Here is a 17,176-nt window from a genome sequence, read left to right as displayed (position 1 = left end):
CTGTGTGGGACCACTCTGCACCTGCTGCGCGGTGGGTCCCCAGGCCTGGCTGCTAGCAAAGGCCGACGGCAAGACACGCCACAGGCAGCCAGCGCTTGGAAAGCCACAGTGTCTCGGGCCAGCTGCTGCTGGGAGCCCTGTGTGTGTGCGCAACTCACTAGCGAACCTGAAGCTGGACGAGGTGACAAGCAAGAGGGGAGAGAGAGCCTTTCAGGCATGTGGATGGCCTGTGGCTGCAGCCAACGTGCTTGCTCATCCCCAGCATCTCCACCTTGCAAGAGGACCAGGCCTGCCAGCCACTGGCCACCTCTCCACCTCCTGGAGGCAGGAAGGACTTGCAGGTGCTTGAGCATGCATGCCTGTGGTGACGCAAGTCGGTAGGGACTCCAAAACTCCCTATCTGCGTGGCTGGGTTCAGGCAAAATGGCTCTTCCTTGTTTTTAAGTATTGCTTATATATCTTAGATAGTACACGTGTCACATGCTGGTAGGCTTTCTGTCTTCTTTTTCTTCCTTGCTATTTGCTGTTGCTGCATGTGCCGGTATGCTGCGGTTTTATGTTCCGGGTTTTCACATGCTGTTCACATGCTTGACGTTTTTGTGGCTGTCTTAAAGGTACACGACTAAGCCTTCAAAGTCAACTTGCTCGTGTGCAGACCCCTACACATGCCCTCACCTAGGCACGCCCCCCCTGCGGGAGCTGCAGAAGGGCCTGCCTCTGAAGCTGTGTAGGACCGTCCTCCTCTTGCTCTGCGCTTGGTCCCCGGCAAGCCATGGTGCTGCAGCTCCCAGCTCTGTTCCCACCCATGGCTGCAGGGCACGCCTCCGGCTGAACTGGGATCTCTGGAAACAAGGGCATGCCCTTTGCTTCCTCTCGATCATGCAGTGAAAGGAACACTTATGGCTCTGCGGATGATGCTGGAGCATGCTCCCTCCCGGCACAAGTCCGGCTTTCTGTCAAGAGGCCTCAGGCGTACCTCGTAGCACAGAGCGCAAGGTCCACTCCCCTGCACTCCTAGCAGGCTTGGTAACATCCCCTACACACAGCTTGCTCCCCCAGCACTGCGATAGTCAGAGGTGTCACCAAGCCGAAGGCGCCGCGGAGCTCTCAGGCTGAGCGTGGTCAGTTGTGGGCAGAAGGGGGTCTGCTGGCTCCGCAACAGGGGTCCTGTGTGGAGAAACCCAAGGGGATGGAGCGGCCAGAGGGCATGCTGTGGGAAGCAGCAGGGCCAAGGTCACCAGTGCAGCCACAAACCTGAAGAAGAGCCTGGCACAGGACCAGGCAGAGCCTGCAGGCAGTCATACGGGAGCCCCGGTACTACAGCCAGTAGGTGACCAGGGAGCGGGGGACAGCCAAGCAGCAGCAGCTGCTTTGCTCCCCGCTCAAAGCTACTGGCGCTCCCTCCAGCCACGGCAGCTGTAGGCTTGGGCTTGGCAACATGGCGCAGCTGTGAAAGCAGAGCAGCCTGGGGAAGCCCAGGAACTCCGCGGCATAAGCAAAGGCCCAAGCTCGTGGATCTGCCCTGACCCCCAGCTGGCCGTGAGAGTCCACTTTCAAGTTTGCTTGCGCCTCGTCCAGAAGCACCCGGGGTTCCCACCAGGAGCCGGCCTAAGGCATTCTCTGCTTCCAGGTGCCACCCCCAAGGCCCCGAGCCCTGCGATGACCTGCCTTCCCTTCTTCCACTCTGTCCTCATGCTTCTCTCAGAGCGGGCAGAGCTTCAGCCCTTTGCAGTGACCCTTTGTGCCCGACGTGGCAGCCCGCCTCCTTCGGCAGGTGCCGGGCGCGGAAGTCCTTGCCTTGCACAGGAGACTGAAGTGGACTGGCGCGTGGTTAGCCGTGCAGACAGAAACACTTTATTGCGAGAAGTCAGCCAGCTTCATTCTGCCCTTGCGAGGAGCGCGGGCAGGACAGAGCAGGCCTTTGACACGGAGGTTGCCTTTGCTTCAGCAGGCATTGCCCCAGCGGGAAGCGGTGGTGGTGCGCTGCAGCCTGCCCTGGACCCTCTTCATCGTGCTGCTCCAAGCTGTTTCCCCCTTAGGTACTGCAGGAGCTCCTGCAGCCGAGTAAAGAAGTCCAGCAGCTTCTGGACTGGAAACGGGCAGGGTGTAAACCTGCCCGCTTCTGTTGGCCTTGGCCTTGGCCTTGGCCTCTGGACGGGGGTGTAGGTGAAGACCGGCTGTGGCCTTGCAGTAGTCGTTACTGCTAGGCGCAGGCCCATCTGCGCCAGGATCCAGTCGTAGAAGTGCTGGGTGGAGGTGTAGACGCCGGGCTTCCTTGCTCTCGCACAGCCCGTCCCCCAGCTGGTCACACCAACAAGCCAGAAGTAGTCCGCGCGCTTGTCTTGGCACACGAGAGGCCCACCGCTGTCCCCCTGCAGCGCAGGAGAGAGGATGAAGGGGTTGCTGGGTGGCCAGCGTCAGCCCGGTGGCGGGCTCCTTCTCTCTCACAGCACCTGCCAGAGCTGTATGGAGTGGCCAGGCAAGCTCTGTAGAAGCTTGCCTGGCAGGGGGCGGTGGGCTTGCAAGGCAGGGCTCGCTCTCACTGCGGCACGGTGATGCTGCAGGTGTAGGCAGACGGCTGTGTCAGGCTTGGGATGGTGGAGCTCTGGGCTGCCAAGGGCACCGGGTGGGCCTTCCAGGCAGAGTGTCAGGCCTCTGGGACAAGGCGGGCAGGCCCTGGGCAAGGGCCTTCCCGTGGGGAAGGGCGGGGGAAGGCCCTCATCGGTGGGGACCCAGCCATGGGAGTGTGAGTGGCCAGCAAAAGGCCGTGAGTGACGGCACACGTTTGGGCGGTTGTGGCGGGGCTGCCTGTGCTGCCGGGGCTTGGCTTGTAGCACACTCCTACCTGGCAGGTGTCGATGCCGCCCTGCGGGTAGCCAGCACAGATGTTGTGGGTGTGGATGGCCCCTCTGTACCACCCGCTGCTGTTACAGACCCTGGCATCGATGAGGTGGACCTGGGCCTCCTGCAGCGCGTATGCCGATGCTCCAGCTGTGAAGAGCACAGAAAGGAATGAACACCCAGCAGCTCACTGCCAGTTCTCCTCCCCCTGTCTGGCGGGCTGAAGGCTTATCCCGGGGCTTGGCTTTGCATGCGGAGAGGCGTTGGACCGCTCTTTCCTTTCTGCCTTGCTCTGGGGGAATGGCTCAGGCCCATCTCCTTAAGAGGCATACGTCCCCACAGCCTGACTCTGGCTTTCGCCTCTGCCATCAGGAAGCGCAACCTGCCTCCCCAAGCTGGCCAAGCTTGCACTCGTGCCGCCACTAGGTTTTGGCAACTCACTTCTTGCATTCCTGGCACCCCAGCCACTGACGTAGCAGGCTGTCAGCTCTGAGACTCTCAGCGAGGCGTCAGGCACACAGGCAAGCTGTACGTAGCTGTTGCACTGGACAGGCTGGTCCAGTTCCAGCAAGGCAATGTCGTTCCTCTGCGTGACATTCCGGTAGTGCTGGTGAACCAGCAGCTGCCTGACGTTGCGCACCTGAGCCTCAGGGCCCAGCTGAGTCAGCTGGGTGACACCGAGCACCACACGCAAGGCGGTGATGTACCTGCAAGGCAGATGGAGAGAGGGCTCAGAGGGAGCGCAGCCACATGCTGCAGCAGCCTGGCACTTGCCCTGCCTTCTGCTTGGCAAGGGAGAGAGGCAAGCAGCGCTAGGGAGGCTGCGACTGCCCTGGCGTGCCTTGGGCTCAAGCAGTGTCCAGCTGGAGGCTGCTGGCAAGCAGTGGCACGCGAGCCCAGCCTTCTCCTGAGCAAGCCTCTCAGCGGGGCTCCGGAGTGCCCAGGCACTGGGCGTATACTGCAGGGCAACAGGATGGCAGTAGCACGTGCTCCTGCGCTCAGGGCACTTGCTAGTGTTGTGGGGCTAGCCCCGACCCCTGGTCCTCCTTACCTGACCTCGATGAAGCAGTGGGCTGCTGTGAGGACCCACTGTGGGCTGATGAGGGAGCCCCCGCAGATGTGCGCCGTGCCTCCTTCCAAGAGAGCCTGGATGCTGACGATCCAGGGCCAGGCCCCTGGCTGGGCATCTGTGCCACCCACGACGCGCGACATGCCGTAGTGCAAAGCCATGGGCCGAAGGCCGCAGCTCCCTCTGTAACCAGAAACTCCTTACTGTGCTGCTGGATGGCTTGCGCCGTTGCGGCTGAAGGCCAGCTGTCTTCCCTCCCCACACGGCATGGCCAGAAGGGCCGAGGAAACCCGTGGGGCGTGCGCCCGCTCCCCTCGCCCCGCTTTCTGCTTCAGCCCGTGGACCAGTTGTGCCGGCAGCCCGGGAGCTGGCAAGGAGCTGAGCCTCCCAGACGGCCTTCAAGAACCTGTGGGGTGGCCATGGGGGACAAGCAGGCCCCCTCCAGTGAAGCCCACAAGGGTTGCCCAAGCTCCCTCCCAGAGCCTGGGGCCACTTACCCACAGCTGTCCCACGTGCCGTGCACAGGACAGCACACGGCCAGCAGGACAATGAGGACATGCAGAAAATCCATCGCTGCCAGCGACATGTGGCAGTTGCAAGGACGAGGGCTTGTCGCCACCAGTACGGCCGCCGTCGTACTGCCCGCAGGATTCCCGTTGCCTGGGGTTCCCTTGGACGTGGGGCTGATGTCACAGAGTGCCCGGTTCCGGGTGCTGGGCGTGGTGGTGTCGGGGGGGTGGGGGTGGGGGGGGAGGGGAGGCAATAGGAGGGGTTCCAAGCAGGAGTGGAGGCAGAAGCTGGGATCGCACACCCCGACAGAGCCCCGTGCAATGCCCTGCTTGCGCTGCGCCATCAGGGTGGGCAGGCCCCGTGGCAGGCAGCGGCGCCTGGCTCCCAGCTCTGCCTGTTAACAGCTCACAGGACAAAAGCGAGCATGGCCTCGCAGCCTCTTTGCGAAGTTCCCTGCCGCCCTGCTCTCTGCAGCCCTGTGCCACCGTCTCCTTCCCAATAAAGAGACACCAGAGAGCGGGGCTACTACAGGCAGCACGCGCATGCCTGGGTGTCCAAGAGCCAATCTCTCTTACGGCTGCGGCCGGCAACAGTGCTGGGCAAGCCAAATAAGCCACGCGTAGCCCAGCACTGTCAACCTTGCTGCACAAAGCACAGTGAAACGCAGGCGCAGCACAGTCCTGGCTGGCTATGTCAGCCACAGCAACGCCCTCTGGCAGGCTTCGTGTCCTTGCTGCCTATGAGCTCGATTGCGGTTCTGGGGGCACACCGAGCAGGGCACTTGTGGCAAGGACAAGCAAGGTGAAATTCTCGAGAGAGAAGGATGCTCCTGCTCTCAGCCGTACGTGCCATTGTTGTCCAGGGCTTTGGTAAATCCTGCATCAGCCTTGTCTCGTGCGTCTGCCTTCTGCCGCTGTCTGGCGGAGCCTTGCTCACCTGCTGGAGTGCAGGAGAAAAGCAGGAGCCAGGCACGTGCATTACGGTTGCGCAGCAGGGCTAGGTCCCTGGAGGGTAGAGGGCAGTGGCTTGAAGGATGGCAGCCCCAAAGCTTGTGAGAGGTGCGGCAGCTCCCTGCTGCCATCCTGGCTTGTGTGGCGAGGCGTAAGGCACAGAGCGGAGGGAGCAACCGGGTCCCGAGGAGGAGGACCACGCAGGCTCTGCCTGAAAGCGGAAGAGCTGCTCTCAAGGCGCTTGAGGCGCAGCCCGGCTTCCTAGGCCCCAGAACCGGGCCTCCAAGCAAGCGGGCTCAAGGCTGCTTTGTGTTTTGAAAAGGGACCTGCTGCCGGCTCCCATGGGTCTGCTGAGAGCAGGCAGAAGGCGGCCTTGGAGAAGACAACTTGTGTGCTGGGGAAACTCTGCTCTTCCAGCACCATGTTTGGCAGGTGGCTAGCGGGGAATGCCGTCAGAGGTGGCCACGCTTCACAGCTGCTTGAAGGAAGAGCTTGGGGTGACTTGGAGGAGAGGACTCTGGCAGGGACAGCAGTAGCCAGGCAAGCCCGTCCAGTAATGGCACGCAAGTCCGAGGTGACCTAGCTGAGAGCACCCAAAGACCGCGTGTGTTGACAGGTGGGGCAAACCTGGGAGCATGGCGGGGCAAAAGAAGCGGGGTTGGCCCCGTTTCTGGGAGGAGAGCAGGGCTGAGAAAGGGAGGAGCCAGGGAAGGTGAGGGGCACGTATAAGGATGGCAATTGGAGAGCAGGGGGGATCGAGGAGACTGTCACACAGAAGCAAAGTGCTGGCTGCTTCGCTTGCCTGAGCCCTGTGCCTGATCACCACAGAACCCGCTGGCCTCTTTTGGAGAGCCACCCCAAAGCCCTTCCTGTGTGGGACCACTCTGCACCTGCTGCGCGGTGGGTCCCCAGGCCTGGCTGCTAGCAAAGGCCGACGGCAAGACACGCCACAGGCAGCCAGCGCTTGGAAAGCCACAGTGTCTCGGGCCAGCTGCTGCTGGGAGCCCTGTGTGTGTGCGCAACTCACTAGCGAACCTGAAGCTGGACGAGGTGACAAGCAAGAGGGGAGAGAGAGCCTTTCAGGCATGTGGATGGCCTGTGGCTGCAGCCAACGTGCTTGCTCATCCCCAGCATCTCCACCTTGCAAGAGGACCAGGCCTGCCAGCCACTGGCCACCTCTCCACCTCCTGGAGGCAGGAAGGACTTGCAGGTGCTTGAGCATGCATGCCTGTGGTGACGCAAGTCGGTAGGGACTCAAAAACTCCCTATCTGCGTGGCTGGGTTCAGGCAAAATGGCTCTTCCTTGTTTTTAAGTATTGCTTATATATCTTAGATAGTACACGTGTCACATGCTGGTAGGCTTTCTGTCTTCTTTTTCTTCCTTGCTATTTGCTGTTGCTGCATGTGCCGGTATGCTGCGGTTTTATGTTCCGGGTTTTCACATGCTGTTCACATGCTTGACGTTTTTGTGGCTGTCTTAAAGGTACACGACTAAGCCTTCAAAGTCAACTTGCTCGTGTGCAGACCCCTACACATGCCCTCACCTAGGCACGCCCCCCCTGCGGGAGCTGCAGAAGGGCCTGCCTCTGAAGCTGTGTAGGACCGTCCTCCTCTTGCTCTGCGCTTGGTCCCCGGCAAGCCATGGTGCTGCAGCTCCCAGCTCTGTTCCCACCCATGGCTGCAGGGCACGCCTCCGGCTGAACTGGGATCTCTGGAAACAAGGGCATGCCCTTTGCTTCCTCTCGATCATGCAGTGAAAGGAACACTTATGGCTCTGCGGATGATGCTGGAGCATGCTCCCTCCCGGCACAAGTCCGGCTTTCTGTCAAGAGGCCTCAGGCGTACCTCGTAGCACAGAGCGCAAGGTCCACTCCCCTGCACTCCTAGCAGGCTTGGTAACATCCCCTACACACAGCTTGCTCCCCCAGCACTGCGATAGTCAGAGGTGTCACCAAGCCGAAGGCGCCGCGGAGCTCTCAGGCTGAGCGTGGTCAGTTGTGGGCAGAAGGGGGTCTGCTGGCTCCGCAACAGGGGTCCTGTGTGGAGAAACCCAAGGGGATGGAGCGGCCAGAGGGCATGCTGTGGGAAGCAGCAGGGCCAAGGTCACCAGTGCAGCCACAAACCTGAAGAAGAGCCTGGCACAGGACCAGGCAGAGCCTGCAGGCAGTCATACGGGAGCCCCGGTACTACAGCCAGTAGGTGACCAGGGAGTGGGGGACAGCCAAGCAGCAGCAGCTGCTTTGCTCCCCGCTCAAAGCTACTGGCGCTCCCTCCAGCCACGGCAGCTGTAGGCTTGGGCTTGGCAACATGGCGCAGCTGTGAAAGCAGAGCAGCCTGGGGAAGCCCAGGAACTCCGCGGCATAAGCAAAGGCCCAAGCTCGTGGATCTGCCCTGACCCCCAGCTGGCCGTGAGAGTCCACTTTCAAGTTTGCTTGCGCCTCGTCCAGAAGCACCCGGGGTTCCCACCAGGAGCCGGCCTAAGGCATTCTCTGCTTCCAGGTGCCACCCCCAAGGCCCCGAGCCCTGCGATGACCTGCCTTCCCTTCTTCCACTCTGTCCTCATGCTTCTCTCAGAGCGGGCAGAGCTTCAGCCCTTTGCAGTGACCCTTTGTGCCCGACGTGGCAGCCCGCCTCCTTCGGCAGGTGCCGGGCGCGGAAGTCCTTGCCTTGCACAGGAGACTGAAGTGGACTGGCGCGTGGTTAGCCGTGCAGACAGAAACACTTTATTGCGAGAAGTCAGCCAGCTTCATTCTGCCCTTGCGAGGAGCGCGGGCAGGACAGAGCAGGCCTTTGACACGGAGGTTGCCTTTGCTTCAGCAGGCATTGCCCCAGCGGGAAGCGGTGGTGGTGCGCTGCAGCCTGCCCTGGACCCTCTTCATCGTGCTGCTCCAAGCTGTTTCCCCCTTAGGTACTGCAGGAGCTCCTGCAGCCGAGTAAAGAAGTCCAGCAGCTTCTGGACTGGAAACGGGCAGGGTGTAAACCTGCCCGCTTCTGTTGGCCTTGGCCTTGGCCTTGGCCTCTGGACGGGGGTGTAGGTGAAGACCGGCTGTGGCCTTGCAGTAGTCGTTACTGCTAGGCGCAGGCCCATCTGCGCCAGGATCCAGTCGTAGAAGTGCTGGGTGGAGGTGTAGACGCCGGGCTTCCTTGCTCTCGCACAGCCCGTCCCCCAGCTGGTCACACCAACAAGCCAGAAGTAGTCCGCGCGCTTGTCTTGGCACACGAGAGGCCCACCGCTGTCCCCCTGCAGCGCAGGAGAGAGGATGAAGGGGTTGCTGGGTGGCCAGCGTCAGCCCGGTGGCGGGCTCCTTCTCTCTCACAGCACCTGCCAGAGCTGTATGGAGTGGCCAGGCAAGCTCTGTAGAAGCTTGCCTGGCAGGGGGCGGTGGGCTTGCAAGGCAGGGCTCGCTCTCACTGCGGCACGGTGATGCTGCAGGTGTAGGCAGACGGCTGTGTCAGGCTTGGGATGGTGGAGCTCTGGGCTGCCAAGGGCACCGGGTGGGCCTTCCAGGCAGAGTGTCAGGCCTCTGGGACAAGGCGGGCAGGCCCTGGGCAAGGGCCTTCCCGTGGGGAAGGGCGGGGGAAGGCCCTCATCGGTGGGGACCCAGCCATGGGAGTGTGAGTGGCCAGCAAAAGGCCGTGAGTGACGGCACACGTTTGGGCGGTTGTGGCGGGGCTGCCTGTGCTGCCGGGGCTTGGCTTGTAGCACACTCCTACCTGGCAGGTGTCGATGCCGCCCTGCGGGTAGCCAGCACAGATGTTGTGGGTGTGGATGGCCCCTCTGTACCACCCGCTGCTGTTACAGACCCTGGCATCGATGAGGTGGACCTGGGCCTCCTGCAGCGCGTATGCCGATGCTCCAGCTGTGAAGAGCACAGAAAGGAATGAACACCCAGCAGCTCACTGCCAGTTCTCCTCCCCCTGTCTGGCGGGCTGAAGGCTTATCCCGGGGCTTGGCTTTGCATGTGGAGAGGCGTTGGACCGCTCTTTCCTTTCTGCCTAGCTCTGGGGGAATGGCTCAGGCCCATCTCCTTAAGAGGCATACGTCCCCACAGCCTGACTCTGGCTTTCGCCTCTGCCATCAGGAAGCGCAACCTGCCTCCCCAAGCTGGCCAAGCTTGCACTCGTGCCGCCACTAGGTTTTGGCAACTCACCTCTTGCATTCCTGGCACCCCAGCCACTGACGTAGCAGGCTGTCAGCTCTGAGACTCTCAGCGAGGCGTCAGGCACACAGGCAAGCTGTACGTAGCTGTTGCACTGGACAGGCTGGTCCAGTTCCAGCAAGGCAATGTCGTTCCTCTGCGTGACATTCCGGTAGTGCTGGTGAACCAGCAGCTGCCTGACGTTGCGCACCTGAGCCTCAGGGCCCAGCTGAGTCAGCTGGGTGACACCGAGCACCACACGCAAGGCGGTGATGTACCTGCAAGGCAGATGGAGAGAGGGCTCAGAGGGAGCGCAGCCACATGCTGCAGCAGCCTGGCACTTGCCCTGCCTTCTGCTTGGCAAGGGAGAGAGGCAAGCAGCGCTAGGGAGGCTGCGACTGCCCTGGCGTGCCTTGGGCTCAAGCAGTGTCCAGCTGGAGGCTGCTGGCAAGCATTGGCACGCGAGCCCAGCCTTCTCCTGAGCAAGCCTCTCGGCGGGGCTCCGGAGTGCCCAGGCACTGGGCGTATACTGCAGGGCAACGGGATGGCAGTAGCACGTGCTCCTGCGCTCAGGGCACCTGCTAGTGTTGTGGGGCTAGCCCCGACCCCTGGTCCTCCTTACCTGACCTCGATGAAGCAGTGGGCTGCTGTGAGGACCCACTGTGGGCTGATGAGGGAGCCCCCGCAGATGTGCGCCGTGCCTCCTTCCAAGAGAGCCTGGATGCTGACGATCCAGGGCCAGGCCCCTGGCTGGGCATCTGTGCCACCCACGACGCGCGACATGCCGTAGTGCAAAGCCATGGGCCGAAGGCCGCAGCTCCCTCTGTAACCAGAAACTCCTTACTGTGCTGCTGGATGGCTTGCGCCGTTGCGGCTGAAGGCCAGCTGTCTTCCCTCCCCACACGGCATGGCCAGAAGGGCCGAGGAAACCCGTGGGGCGTGCGCCCGCTCCCCTCGCCCCGCTTTCTGCTTCAGCCCGTGGACCAGTTGTGCCGGCAGCCCGGGAGCTGGCAAGGAGCTGAGCCTCCCAGACGGCCTTCAAGAACCTGTGGGGTGGCCATGGGGGACAAGCAGGCCCCCTCCAGTGAAGCCCACAAGGGTTGCCCAAGCTCCCTCCCAGAGCCTGGGGCCACTTACCCACAGCTGTCCCACGTGCCGTGCACAGGACAGCACACGGCCAGCAGGACAATGAGGACATGCAGAAAATCCATCGCTGCCAGCGACATGTGGCAGTTGCAAGGACGAGGGCTTGTCGCCACCAGTACGGCCGCCGTCGTACTGCCCGCAGGATTCCCGTTGCCTGGGGTTCCCTTGGACGTGGGGCTGATGTCACAGAGTGCCCGGTTCCAGGTGCTGGGCGTGGTGGTGTCGGGGGGTGGGGGTGGGGGGGGAGGGGAGGCAATAGGAGGGGTTCCAAGCAGGAGTGGAGGCAGAAGCTGGGATCGCACACCCCGACAGAGCCCCGTGCAATGCCCTGCTTGCGCTGCGCCATCAGGGTGGGCAGGCCCCGTGGCAGGCAGCGGCGCCTGGCTCCCAGCTCTGCCTGTTAACAGCTCACAGGACAAAAGCGAGCATGGCCTCGCAGCCTCTTTGCGAAGTTCCCTGCCGCCCTGCTCTCTGCAGCCCTGTGCCACCGTCTCCTTCCCAATAAAGAGACACCAGAGAGCGGGGCTACTACAGGCAGCACGCGCATGCCTGGGTGTCCAAGAGCCAATCTCTCTTACGGCTGCGGCCGGCAACAGTGCTGGGCAAGCCAAATAAGCCACGCGTAGCCCAGCACTGTCAACCTTGCTGCACAAAGCACAGTGAAACGCAGGCGCAGCACAGTCCTGGCTGGCTATGTCAGCCACAGCAACGCCCTCTGGCAGGCTTCGTGTCCTTGCTGCCTATGAGCTCGATTGCGGTTCTGGGGGCACACCGAGCAGGGCACTTGTGGCAAGGACAAGCAAGGTGAAATTCTCGAGAGAGAAGGATGCTCCTGCTCTCAGCCGTACGTGCCATTGTTGTCCAGGGCTTTGGTAAATCCTGCATCAGCTTTGTCTCGTGCGTCTGCCTTCTGCCGCTGTCTGGCGGAGCCTTGCTCACCTGCTGGAGTGCAGGAGAAAAGCAGGAGCCAGGCACGTGCATTACGGTTGCGCAGCAGGGCTAGGTCCCTGGAGGGTAGAGGGCAGTGGCTTGAAGGATGGCAGCCCCAAAGCTTGTGAGAGGTGCGGCAGCTCCCTGCTGCCATCCTGGCTTGTGTGGCGAGGCGTAAGGCACAGAGCGGAGGGAGCAACCGGGTCCCGAGGAGGAGGACCACGCAGGCTCTGCCTGAAAGCGGAAGAGCTGCTCTCAAGGCGCTTGAGGCGCAGCCCGGCTTCCTAGGCCCCAGAACCGGGCCTCCAAGCGAGCGGGCTCAAGGCTGCTTTGTGTTTTGAAAAGGGACCTGCTGCCGGCTCCCATGGGTCTGCTGAGAGCAGGCAGAAGGCGGCCTTGGAGAAGACAACTTGTGTGCTGGGGAAACTCTGCTCTTCCAGCACCATGTTTGGCAGGTGGCTAGCGGGGAATGCCGTCAGAGGTGGCCACGCTTCACAGCTGCTTGAAGGAAGAGCTTGGGGTGACTTGGAGGAGAGGACTCTGGCAGGGACAGCAGTAGCCAGGCAAGCCCGTCCAGTAATGGCACGCAAGTCCGAGGTGACCTAGCTGAGAGCACCCAAAGACCGCGTGTGTTGACAGGTGGGGCAAACCTGGGAGCATGGCGGGGCAAAAGAAGCGGGGTTGGCCCCGTTTCTGGGAGGAGAGCAGGGCTGAGAAAGGGAGGAGCCAGGGAAGGTGAGGGGCACGTATAAGGATGGCAATTGGAGAGCAGGGGGGATCGAGGAGACTGTCACACAGAAGCAAAGTGCTGGCTGCTTCGCTTGCCTGAGCCCTGTGCCTGATCACCACAGAACCCGCTGGCCTCTTTTGGAGAGCCACCCCAAAGCCCTTCCTGTGTGGGACCACTCTGCACCTGCTGCGCGGTGGGTCCCCAGGCCTGGCTGCTAGCAAAGGCCGACGGCAAGACACGCCACAGGCAGCCAGTGCTTGGAAAGCCACAGTGTCTCGGGCCAGCTGCTGCTGGGAGCCCTGTGTGTGTGCGCAACTCACTAGCGAACCTGAAGCTGGACGAGGTGACAAGCAAGAGGGGAGAGAGAGCCTTTCAGGCATGTGGATGGCCTGTGGCTGCAGCCAACGTGCTTGCTCATCCCCAGCATCTCCACCTTGCAAGAGGACCAGGCCTGCCAGCCACTGGCCACCTCTCCACCTCCTGGAGGCAGGAAGGACTTGCAGGTGCTTGAGCATGCATGCCTGTGGTGACGCAAGTCGGTAGGGACTCCAAAACTCCCTATCTGCGTGGCTGGGTTCAGGCAAAATGGCTCTTCCTTGTTTTTAAGTATTGCTTATATATCTTAGATAGTACACGTGTCACATGCTGGTAGGCTTTCTGTCTTCTTTTTCTTCCTTGCTATTTGCTGTTGCTGCATGTGCCGGTATGCTGCGGTTTTATGTTCCGGGTTTTCACATGCTGTTCACATGCTTGACGTTTTTGTGGCTGTCTTAAAGGTACACGACTAAGCCTTCAAAGTCAACTTGCTCGTGTGCAGACCCCTACACATGCCCTCACCTAGGCACGCCCCCCCTGCGGGAGCTGCAGAAGGGCCTGCCTCTGAAGCTGTGTAGGACCGTCCTCCTCTTGCTCTGCGCTTGGTCCCCGGCAAGCCATGGTGCTGCAGCTCCCAGCTCTGTTCCCACCCATGGCTGCAGGGCACGCCTCCGGCTGAACTGGGATCTCTGGAAACAAGGGCATGCCCTTTGCTTCCTCTCGATCATGCAGTGAAAGGAACACTTATGGCTCTGCGGATGATGCTGGAGCATGCTCCCTCCCGGCACAAGTCCGGCTTTCTGTCAAGAGGCCTCAGGCGTACCTCGTAGCACAGAGCGCAAGGTCCACTCCCCTGCACTCCTAGCAGGCTTGGTAACATCCCCTACACACAGCTTGCTCCCCCAGCACTGCGATAGTCAGAGGTGTCACCAAGCCGAAGGCGCCGCGGAGCTCTCAGGCTGAGCGTGGTCAGTTGTGGGCAGAAGGGGGTCTGCTGGCTCCGCAACAGGGGTCCTGTGTGGAGAAACCCAAGGGGATGGAGCGGCCAGAGGGCATGCTGTGGGAAGCAGCAGGGCCAAGGTCACCAGTGCAGCCACAAACCTGAAGAAGAGCCTGGCACAGGACCAGGCAGAGCCTGCAGGCAGTCATACGGGAGCCCCGATACTACAGCCAGTAGGTGACCAGGGAGTGGGGGACAGCCAAGCAGCAGCAGCTGCTTTGCTCCCCGCTCAAAGCTACTGGCGCTCCCTCCAGCCACGGCAGCTGTAGGCTTGGGCTTGGCAACATGGCGCAGCTGTGAAAGCAGAGCAGCCTGGGGAAGCCCAGGAACTCCGCGGCATAAGCAAAGGCCCAAGCTCGTGGATCTGCCCTGACCCCCAGCTGGCCGTGAGAGTCCACTTTCAAGTTTGCTTGCGCCTCGTCCAGAAGCACCCGGGGTTCCCACCAGGAGCCGGCCTAAGGCATTCTCTGCTTCCAGGTGCCACCCCCAAGGCCCCGAGCCCTGCGATGACCTGCCTTCCCTTCTTCCACTCTGTCCTCATGCTTCTCTCAGAGCGGGCAGAGCTTCAGCCCTTTGCAGTGACCCTTTGTGCCCGACGTGGCAGCCCGCCTCCTTCGGCAGCTGCCGGGCGCGGAAGTCCTTGCCTTGCACAGGAGACTGAAGTGGACTGGCGCGTGGTTAGCCGTGCAGACAGAAACACTTTATTGCGAGAAGTCAGCCAGCTTCATTCTGCCCTTGCGAGGAGCGCGGGCAGGACAGAGCAGGCCTTTGACACGGAGGTTGCCTTTGCTTCAGCAGGCATTGCCCCAGCGGGAAGCGGTGGTGGTGCGCTGCAGCCTGCCCTGGACCCTCTTCATCGTGCTGCTCCAAGCTGTTTCCCCCTTAGGTACTGCAGGAGCTCCTGCAGCCGAGTAAAGAAGTCCAGCAGCTTCTGGACTGGAAACGGGCAGGGTGTAAACCTGCCCGCTTCTGTTGGCCTTGGCCTTGGCCTTGGCCTCTGGACGGGGGTGTAGGTGAAGACCGGCTGTGGCCTTGCAGTAGTCGTTACTGCTAGGCGCAGGCCCATCTGCGCCAGGATCCAGTCGTAGAAGTGCTGGGTGGAGGTGTAGACGCCGGGCTTCCTTGCTCTCGCACAGCCCGTCCCCCAGCTGGTCACACCAACAAGCCAGAAGTAGTCCGCGCGCTTGTCTTGGCACACGAGAGGCCCACCGCTGTCCCCCTGCAGCGCAGGAGAGAGGATGAAGGGGTTGCTGGGTGGCCAGCGTCAGCCCGGTGGCGGGCTCCTTCTCTCTCACAGCACCTGCCAGAGCTGTATGGAGTGGCCAGGCAAGCTCTGTAGAAGCTTGCCTGGCAGGGGGCGGTGGGCTTGCAAGGCAGGGCTCGCTCTCACTGCGGCACGGTGATGCTGCAGGTGTAGGCAGACGGCTGTGTCAGGCTTGGGATGGTGGAGCTCTGGGCTGCCAAGGGCACCGGGTGGGCCTTCCAGGCAGAGTGTCAGGCCTCTGGGACAAGGCGGGCAGGCCCTGGGCAAGGGCCTTCCCGTGGGGAAGGGCGGGGGAAGGCCCTCATCGGTGGGGACCCAGCCATGGGAGTGTGAGTGGCCAGCAAAAGGCCGTGAGTGACGGCACACGTTTGGGCGGTTGTGGCGGGGCTGCCTGTGCTGCCGGGGCTTGGCTTGTAGCACACTCCTACCTGGCAGGTGTCGATGCCGCCCTGCGGGTAGCCAGCACAGATGTTGTGGGTGTGGATGGCCCCTCTGTACCACCCGCTGCTGTTACAGACCCTGGCATCGATGAGGTGGACCTGGGCCTCCTGCAGCGCGTATGCCGATGCTCCAGCTGTGAAGAGCACAGAAAGGAATGAACACCCAGCAGCTCACTGCCAGTTCTCCTCCCCCTGTCTGGCGGGCTGAAGGCTTATCCCGGGGCTTGGCTTTGCATGCGGAGAGGCGTTGGACCGCTCTTTCCTTTCTGCCTAGCTCTGGGGGAATGGCTCAGGCCCATCTCCTTAAGAGGCATACGTCCCCACAGCCTGACTCTGGCTTTCGCCTCTGCCATCAGGAAGCGCAACCTGCCTCCCCAAGCTGGCCAAGCTTGCACTCGTGCCGCCACTAGGTTTTGGCAACTCACCTCTTGCATTCCTGGCACCCCAGCCACTGACGTAGCAGGCTGTCAGCTCTGAGACTCTCAGCGAGGCGTCAGGCACACAGGCAAGCTGTACGTAGCTGTTGCACTGGACAGGCTGGTCCAGTTCCAGCAAGGCAATGTCGTTCCTCTGCGTGACATTCCGGTAGTGCTGGTGAACCAGCAGCTGCCTGACGTTGCGCACCTGAGCCTCAGGGCCCAGCTGAGTCAGCTGGGTGACACCGAGCACCACACGCAAGGCGGTGATGTACCTGCAAGGCAGATGGAGAGAGGGCTCAGAGGGAGCGCAGCCACATGCTGCAGCAGCCTGGCACTTGCCCTGCCTTCTGCTTGGCAAGGGAGAGAGGCAAGCAGCGCTAGGGAGGCTGCGACTGCCCTGGCGTGCCTTGGGCTCAAGCAGTGTCCAGCTGGAGGCTGCTGGCAAGCATTGGCACGCGAGCCCAGCCTTCTCCTGAGCAAGCCTCTCGGCGGGGCTCCGGAGTGCCCAGGCACTGGGCGTATACTGCAGGGCAACGGGATGGCAGTAGCACGTGCTCCTGCGCTCAGGGCACCTGCTAGTGTTGTGGGGCTAGCCCCGACCCCTGGTCCTCCTTACCTGACCTCGATGAAGCAGTGGGCTGCTGTGAGGACCCACTGTGGGCTGATGAGGGAGCCCCCGCAGATGTGCGCCGTGCCTCCTTCCAAGAGAGCCTGGATGCTGACGATCCAGGGCCAGGCCCCTGGCTGGGCATCTGTGCCACCCACGACGCGCGACATGCCGTAGTGCAAAGCCATGGGCCGAAGGCCGCAGCTCCCTCTGTAACCAGAAACTCCTTACTGTGCTGCTGGATGGCTTGCGCCGTTGCGGCTGAAGGCCAGCTGTCTTCCCTCCCCACACGGCATGGCCAGAAGGGCCGAGGAAACCCGTGGGGCGTGCGCCCGCTCCCCTCGCCCCGCTTTCTGCTTCAGCCCGTGGACCAGTTGTGCCGGCAGCCCGGGAGCTGGCAAGGAGCTGAGCCTCCCAGACGGCCTTCAAGAACCTGTGGGGTGGCCATGGGGGACAAGCAGGCCCCCTCCAGTGAAGCCCACAAGGGTTGCCCAAGCTCCCTCCCAGAGCCTGGGGCCACTTACCCACAGCTGTCCCACGTGCCGTGCACAGGACAGCACACGGCCAGCAGGACAATGAGGACATGCAGAAAATCCATCGCTGCCAGCGACATGTGGCAGTTGCAAGGACGAGGGCTTGTCGCCACCAGTACGGCCGCCGTCGTACTGCCCGCAGGATTCCCGTTGCCTGGGGTTCCCTTGGACGTGGGGCTGATGTCACAGAGTGCCCGGTTCCAGGTGCTGGGCGTGGTGGTGTCGGGGGGTGGGGGTGGGGGGGGAGGGGAGGCAATAGGAGGGGTTCCAAGCAGGAGTGGAG

The 17,176-nt window shown here is 62.2% G+C and overlaps 3 protein-coding genes across 3 annotated transcripts; all 3 read right to left on the bottom strand.

Moving 5' to 3' along the window:
• Positions 1–1,750: 1,750 nt before the first annotated feature.
• Positions 1,751–5,148, bottom strand: LOC130149572 (acrosin-like). Its single transcript, XM_056339365.1, has 5 exons — positions 4,408–5,148; positions 3,893–4,093; positions 3,283–3,548; positions 2,846–2,991; positions 1,751–2,372 (listed from the first exon to the last, which is right to left on the bottom strand). The coding sequence occupies exons 1-5, from the start codon at positions 4,761–4,763 to the stop codon at positions 2,007–2,009; spliced, it is 1,335 nt and encodes a 444-aa protein (XP_056195340.1). The 5' UTR covers positions 4,764–5,148; the 3' UTR covers positions 1,751–2,006.
• A 2,841-nt stretch (positions 5,149–7,989) lies between these two features.
• On the bottom strand, positions 7,990–10,292 carry LOC130149696 (acrosin-like). The gene is made up of 4 exons (XM_056339629.1): positions 10,132–10,292; positions 9,717–9,787; positions 9,085–9,230; positions 7,990–8,611 (listed from the first exon to the last, which is right to left on the bottom strand). Exons 1-4 carry the CDS (start codon positions 10,290–10,292, stop codon positions 8,246–8,248), a joined length of 744 nt encoding a protein of 247 aa, XP_056195604.1. The 3' UTR covers positions 7,990–8,245.
• Positions 10,293–14,308: 4,016 nt separating this feature from the next.
• On the bottom strand, positions 14,309–16,958 carry LOC130149582 (acrosin-like). The gene is made up of 5 exons (XM_056339397.1): positions 16,885–16,958; positions 16,370–16,570; positions 15,760–16,025; positions 15,323–15,468; positions 14,309–14,849 (listed from the first exon to the last, which is right to left on the bottom strand). The coding sequence occupies exons 1-5, from the start codon at positions 16,956–16,958 to the stop codon at positions 14,484–14,486; spliced, it is 1,053 nt and encodes a 350-aa protein (XP_056195372.1). The 3' UTR covers positions 14,309–14,483.
• Between the last annotated feature and the right edge of the window lie 218 nt (positions 16,959–17,176).

This window comes from Falco biarmicus, chromosome 5 (genome assembly GCF_023638135.1).
Source record: "Falco biarmicus isolate bFalBia1 chromosome 5, bFalBia1.pri, whole genome shotgun sequence".
In the NCBI taxonomy this organism is placed as follows: domain Eukaryota; kingdom Metazoa; phylum Chordata; class Aves; order Falconiformes; family Falconidae; genus Falco; species Falco biarmicus.
Note: the sequence above shows the minus strand (reverse complement) of the source record. Positions and strands in the feature narration are given on the sequence as shown.